The sequence below is a fragment of the Gossypium hirsutum genome, chromosome D11 (assembly GCF_007990345.1).
Source record: "Gossypium hirsutum isolate 1008001.06 chromosome D11, Gossypium_hirsutum_v2.1, whole genome shotgun sequence".
Classification (NCBI taxonomy): domain Eukaryota; kingdom Viridiplantae; phylum Streptophyta; class Magnoliopsida; order Malvales; family Malvaceae; genus Gossypium; species Gossypium hirsutum.
In genome coordinates, this window is record NC_053447.1 from 14,422,005 (window position 1) to 14,429,460 (window position 7,456).

General features: G+C 36.2%; 1 protein-coding gene and 1 non-coding gene across 2 annotated transcripts; both read right to left on the bottom strand.

Annotated features, from left to right (window-relative positions):
- Positions 1-12: 12 nt before the first annotated feature.
- On the bottom strand, positions 13-2,845 carry LOC107912570 (receptor-like protein EIX2). Its single transcript, XM_041104229.1, has 4 exons — positions 2,585-2,845; positions 1,040-2,533; positions 731-934; positions 13-570 (listed from the first exon to the last, which is right to left on the bottom strand). Exons 1-4 carry the CDS (start codon positions 2,843-2,845, stop codon positions 13-15), a joined length of 2,517 nt encoding a protein of 838 aa, XP_040960163.1.
- Positions 2,846-3,441: 596 nt separating this feature from the next.
- On the bottom strand, positions 3,442-3,523 carry TRNAS-UGA (transfer RNA serine (anticodon UGA)). Its single transcript has one exon. It is a non-coding gene; the product is annotated as a tRNA-Ser (tRNA).
- Positions 3,524-7,456: the final 3,933 nt, after the last annotated feature.

The following is a 7,456-nucleotide window of genomic DNA, read 5'->3' on the forward strand; positions in this document are numbered from 1 at the left end:
ATCCCGTCATTTTTATGTCATTTCTGGACAAAACCCAAAGCAAATGTAAGAGTGTCCTATAGACAAACATAATAGTATAACCAAGTCCAAAGCTATACACCATGAATGTAAAATTTGCTTCTTACTCAATGCCATTTTCAAGCTGAGCCAGTCCACCATATTATCAAAAAATGGGAAACTGGCAGGTTTTCCAGGCCAGTTGAACAGTAAGGTCCAGCAAAGTCCCCAAAAGCCTAGAGTGAAACCGATAATTAAACTTACGTAAAATCCGGAGCCTTTGTACAATTTCTCGTCATCTAGATTGCTGTGTTCAACACCCCCGTCTTGCTGTTTCTCGTCTTCACGGCATATGGCATTGAGTGGAAGTCCACAAAGCCCAACATTTCCCATATATGATTCAACAAGAAAGCTTTGGAGTTGAGTGCTCAATGGGATTTTTCCAGACAGGTTGTTATTTGATAGATTCAAGCAACTCAGGAAGGAACAATCAGCCAAGCTCAATGGGATTTCACCAGAAAGTCTGTTTGTGGACAAATCAAGAGATTCCGGTGCTCTCAATTGGCCAACTTCCTTAGGGATGATACCACTCAACAAGTTTCTTGACAGGTTTAAATGTAATCAACTCCACAAGACTTGTTAATTCTCCAGGAATTTCTCCACTCAAGTTATTGCTTGATAGATCGATGACCTTCAGTAATCCAAGAGTTTTCCCTTATTCTTGCTCTACTACCACTTTCCAAACAACTGATGCATAACCAGTGTAAGTTGCAGCAGAATGGTCACTGGTGCCACCATTACCGTCCCAAATGGTGTTGGAATATAAAATTGTGTACTTTATGGTTGCATTTGAACTCCCTTTCCTGGTCATTGCAGTCAGATTTTGTAAACAAGTTGGAATTGTGCTTGATAAATGGTTGAGAGACAGATTCAATAACTGCAGATGGTTCAGTTTGCAAAGTGTTGTTGGTATGCTACCAGAGAATTCATTTGATCTTAGACGCAAAACAATCTAGCTCAACAAGTTTTCCCCCATACATGCCAGGATATTTCCAGAAAATCGATTTTCACCGAGGTCTAATAGCTTCAAACTCCTGCAATTTGTCAAAGATGGAGGTAGTTCACTGGAAAAACTGTTGTTACTCAATCGTAACGTTTGAAGTTTGTGCAGTGAGCCAAAAGAGCTTGGTATTACGCCGGATAAATTATTGCTTTCCAAGTTGAGAACGACCAGTTGTTTGAAATTCATCCAACAATCAGGAAGGTTGCCTGATAGCTGATTGTCTGAAAGATAGACATGATTGAGATTGTCATTAATAAATGAGCAAAAGGTTGACAGGGTTCCTGAAAACATGTTCTTTGAAAGATTCAGTACTGTTGTGTTGAAAAGAAATCTTGGGATAGAGCCATGAAACTTGTTCGAGCTTAAAGACACCGAAGGAAAGGAATTGAATCTTACATGAAGATCTGGAAATTTCCCACTTAGATTGTTGAAGGAAAGATTTAAGAACGGCAAGTTGGAAGGTAGTCTCCAGAACCAGTTGGGAATGTTGTCTGAAATCTCTGAATTGGAGATATCGAGGTGGGAGAAGTTCCGTTGTGTTTGAAGCCAAACTGGGAATGATGGACCTAACTTACCACATCTCAAATTAATAGTATTCAGTTGAAAAGGAGGAATCCAACCAGAACTGAAGTTCAAAGATAGTGAGTTGAAGGATAAAGTGAGGAACTTCAATTTGGATAGCTTCAAAAAGTGGATTTCAGAAGTGAAATCATTGAAAGAATTTGATGAAACATCTAAAACCTTGAGACCGGACATTAGTCCAATACTTTGAGGCAATGATCCTGTGAGTTTATTTCTTACCAGATTCAAGACAGCAAGGGACGACAAGTTCCCAACATTATCTGGCAATGCTCCATCCAACTTGTTATCGTCAGGACACAGTTCCTTCAATGATGAAAATCTTGTAATAATTTCAGGTAATGACCCTTTGATTTGGTTTACACTCAAATCCAAAACCTGCAAGGAATCCTTGACACAACCACTCGGTTTCTCAAGAATTACAGGAAGGGGCTCATTTATATAGTTCCCATTCAACAATAAAGTTCTTAATTTGCGGAGATTCCCCAATGAAGAACCCATGTGAGCAAAAGAAATTGGAATTATACCATTCAAATGGTTCTTGGAAAGATGAAGAGCAGTCAGCTTATTACTCATATTGAGCAACAAAGGAAATGTTGAAGGATGAACAATACTGTCAATAAGCTGAAGAACTGCAAGAGACTTGGAAGAGTTAATATGAGACAGAGATGAAGGATCAACTCCAGGGAATTGGCAATCCTGCAAATATAAGCTTGATAAAGAAGGATGGGCTTTAATCGAGTGAAGCCAGTTGACGGCCATGGTTAAATTAGTTCGACTCAGTTTGAAGGTTCTTAGAGAAGAAAGACCAGAATGCCATTCGAGATTATCAGAAATCATATCACCATTGTTGTTGCTTACATCAAGAGAAAGCAATCTTGAGAGATTCCCCAGCTAGTAAGGAAAAATTCCACTTATACTATTACCTGATAGGTTAAGGTACACCAACTCTTTGAGTGAACCAACGAAGCCTGGAATTTTCGTAAACTGGTTCCGGCTAAGATCCAAGTGACTCAAGTGCCTCAAGTCGAGCAACAAAGAGCTTATTACACCGTCCATGGGAGTCCAAGTAAAGTCAAAATGGTCGGCATGCGAGAACACGGGATGAAGATCAAAGCCGAATGATGTGACCGGCTCAATTGTCACACTCAACACCTCTCCACCTGCAGCAATCTTTTTCAATTGCCCATGAAGCAAGGTTTCCATAGTCAATAAGTCCTTCCTTGAACTTAAGAAGAGCTTGCTTCTCATGCTCTAAGCATCTTCCATTTGAACCTCCAGAAACAGCTAAAATGTACATTAGCACCAACATGTTCTGAATTTGAACTGTTCTGTTGTTCTCCTTCATGAAGACGATAATAATCTGGTAACTAATCAATACTGCTAAATGTAAAGCACCAACTGAATTAAATTTCGAGTTCATATTAGTTTATCCTAGTGATTAAGTATGAATGCAGGACTTTTAACAGATTAGGTAAAAGAAACTTGGCCAACTTCATAAATTGTATCAAGTTTATTATGAGTCACCATTCAGCCTTATATGCCTTTAAATATGTCTGAAATGGATTTTTTTTTATAATCACAGGTGTTATAATTTATTTAGTAATACTAATTTATAGTTTTTGACTTGTTCTCCGGTCTTACCACTGAAGGAATGGATCTTAACTTATCCTGACGATTAATTTTATTTTTGCATGTGTAAATTTTCTTATATTTAAGAAAAAAATAGTGCAAATATCAAAGGTCGATAAGATTTTATATATTTAAATAGTAGAAAATGGCGGGAAAAAAAATAAAAAGATCGTCGACAGCAGGGTTCGAACCTGCGCGGGCAGTGCCCAACAGATTTCAAGTCTGTCTCCTTAACCACTCGGACATATCGACTGGTTGGTAGGACTTCCAAAATTAAAACTTTAAAATCATCACAGAAAATAAGAATAATAACCAGAATAGACGTTATACGGAAATTACATTAAAGGAAATTAACGCAATAACAGAAGTCGATCGAATTACGGTATGGCGGTCCACTGTTGGACACGTGTCAATAAATAATCAAAGTCAACTTGGAACACTTAAATCACTATGTTCTTGGAGATGAAAGGTTGGCATGTATTGAACTTTGAAGCCCAAAAGTGTGAATCACATCTGCTTATAGTCTCTAGCCCTTAATTACTTAATTAATTGACAAATTAAATGTCAATAACAATTATGACCACATATGTAATTGCCGTTGCTCGCTTAAATACGTAATTTCAGTTTTTTTACACATTTTATTTATTTATTCATGTATGGCTTTAAATCCTAAATTGTAATGAAAAATATATTCTATCAACGTTTAGAGAAAACAAAATAAAGTTTATTTAGTTATTATTACCAAACTATGGTCCATACTCTATACCTCCCAATCCTTGATAGGGGTATAAATGAAATGAAATAAATTTGTGAATGATTTTTTGGTTTAAACTTCATCTGTCAAATTTAAATGATTTTTTATCTAAATTCATTTTGATAAGTTCTCTTTTTACATAGTAAATCAATCACAATAACCAACAATGATAATAAACATTAAGACTATAAGAAGGATATGCGAGCTTTTGATGCACATTTCGCTCATCGCTTTGTTTCTCTATTTAGTATTTGATTGTGGTCATCGTTGTTAGAGTTGTGACCCAAATTCTTATTAAAATAAAATACAAGTGGCAATATAGGGGGATCCACAATAAGAATCCGTATAAAAGTTTACTTCATTTATTTGATATTAATTTGAATAAGATGTTTCAACCTTACTACATTACTTCTATTAGATGTTGATTAGAATAAGATTTTCTAAACCTATAAATAGACGCAGTCTATATTCATTGTATTTATTCGAATTCGACATAGTAAATTTTCTTCTCCTCTGCCCGTGGTTTTTCCCCCGAAAAGGTTTCCACGTAAAATCTGTGTATTCTATTTTTCTTTCTTTTTGTTAGAATTAAGTGACCCGAATCCTTGTTTAAATAAAATACAGTGGTAAAATAAAATAAAAGTAAAATCCCTATAGAACTATACTTATTTTATTTTATTTTAGAATAAAGTTTTTTAAACCTTATTAAACTCCATCTATTTGATATTGATTAGAATAAGGTGTTTCAATCTTACTACACTCCTATTAGAATATAGTTTTACAAGCCTATAAATAGACATAGTCTACTCCTCTTGTAATTATTCGAATTCGACATAGTAAATTTTCTTCTTCTCTGCCCGTGGTTTTTTCCCAAAAGGGTTTCCACGTAAAAATCTGTGTATTCTTTATTTTTATTTCTCTTTTCTTTGTGATATATTGTTATTACCGACATTCTATTTTTTACAAATTGGTATCAAAGCTTTCGGGTTGTTCATCTCAATCACAGTAATGACGTATTTGAAGTATGAAATTTCACTATTGGATCGCAACACCAGATTCGTGTTGTGGCAGATAAAGATGCAGACAGTTCTTGCTGGACTTAGAGGAAGCCCTGCTAGGGGTAGATAAGATGCCTTTAACATTGACGGAGGAAGAGAAGAAGTGCAAGGATCGAAAGGCGTTAACACAGTTACAACTACATTTGTCTAACAAAATTTTGCAGGATGTGATGAAGAAGAAGCCCGCTGCTAGATTATGGAAGAGGTTGGGACAAATATGTATGTCAAAAACTCTAACTAGCAAGCTGCATATGAAGCATCGTCTCTATGCTCATCGTTTGGAGGAAGGTGCATCAGTGCACGAACACTTAACAGTGTTTAAAGAAATTCTCTCAAACTTAGAGGCCATGGAGGTTCAGTATGATAAGAAAGATTTAGGCTTGATTCTACTTTGTTCGTTACCCCCCATCTTATTTAACCTTTAGAGATACAATTTTATATAGCCGCGAGTCTCTCACAGTTGATGAGGTTTATGATTCTTTAACCTCGTATGATAAGATGAAGTATCTTGTGGTTAAAATTGACTCTCAGAGAGAGGGTCTCATTGTTCGTGGAAGACAAGATCGGGATGCTGATGATGATCGTGAAAGGACACAGGAACAGAATCCTTGCGGTAAATCTAAGGGTAGATCGAAGTTTTCAAACAGAGGTAAAACTTGTAACTTTTGCAGGAAGAAATGACACATTAAATCTAAGTGTTATAAGCTACAGAACAAGATCAAAAGGGAGGCTGCGAATCAAAATGGAAAACAACTAGAAAATCCTGGTAAAGCTGATGTTGTAGAAGACTACAACGATTGTGAACTTCTAGCTCTTCTGTTAATAATTCTAAAGTAAGCGATGAGTGGATCCTTGATTCAGGCTACACCTTCTACATGAGTCCCAATCGGGATTGGTTTACAACTTACAAAACAATGTCTAAAGGTGTTGTTTTGATGGGAAATAATGCTTTATGTAGAATTGCAGGTGTTGAAACATTTAAAGTTAAGATGTTTGATGGAGTTGTCAGAACACTTAGTGACGTATGACATGTTCTAGAATTGAAGAGAAATTTAATTTCGTTGAGTACTCTTGATTCAAAATGGTACAAATACACAGCTGAAAGTGAGGTTTTGAAGATTTCCAAAGGTTCCCTCATTGTGATGAAAGGGTAGAGAAAGACTGCCAAGTTATACGTTTTGCAGGGTTCTACTGTTACTGGTGATGCATATATTGCATCCTCTTCCTTTTTAGATGATGATATTACTAAACTTTGGCATATGCACTTAGGGCATATGAGTGAGAATGGCATGACAGAATTGAGTAAAAGAGGACTTTTTGATGGGCAAGGAATTTGTAAACTGAAGTTATGTGAGCACTGTGTTTTTGGGAAGCAAAAGAGAGTTTGATTCACCACAGGAATCCATAACACGAAGAGAACATTGGAGTATATTCATTCTAATCTGTGGGGGCCATCCAGAGTGCCTTCGAGAGGTGGAGCTAATTATATACTAACTTTTATTGATAATTTTTCCAGAAAAGTGTGGGTGTTCTTCCTGAAGTAGAAAACCGATGTGTTTTCTGTATTTAAATCTTGGAAAACTATGATTGAAAAATAGACGGGAAAACAAATAAAATACCTCTGCACAGACAATGGCTTAGAGTTCTATTCTGATAAGTTTAATAAACTGTGCAAGTCAGAAGGGATCGTGAGAAACTTGACAGTTTGTCATACTCCACAGCAAAACGGCGTTGCAAAACGAATGAACAGAACGGTCATGGAGAAGGTTTAATGTATGTTGTCAAATGCCAACTTACTAAAGTCATTTTGGGCCGAAGAAGCCTCTACTGCATGTTTTTTGATCAACCGATCTCCATTCGTTGCCATTGAGAAAAAGACTCCACAAGAGGTATGGTCTGGTAATCCTGCTGGCTATTCTGATTTAATGATCTTTGGGTGTCTTGCGTATGCTCATGTTGATAATGGAAAATTGGAACCGAGATTTATTAAATGTGTTTTTCTTAGTTATAAACCTGGTGTAAAAGGGTATAAGTTATGGTGTCCTGAAAATAGAAAAGTTGTATTAGCAGAGATGTTGTTTTTGATAAAAACTTCTATGCTACCTAACTTTTCTCTTAAAGACTCTTCCAACAAAGAAAATCAAAAGCAGGTGGAGCATCAGATTAATCTAGAATCTACAACAAAGTCGACTCCTCAAGCCAGTACAAAAATTTAGAATAGAGTTACTTCTTCACCACAATACTCTATCGCCAAAAATAGAACTAGAAAAGAAATTAAACCTTCAAAGAAGTATGCCGAGGCCGATCTAGTTTCTTATGCTTTAAATGTGGCTGAAGATATAGATGCAAACCAAGAGCCATCTAATTATTCTG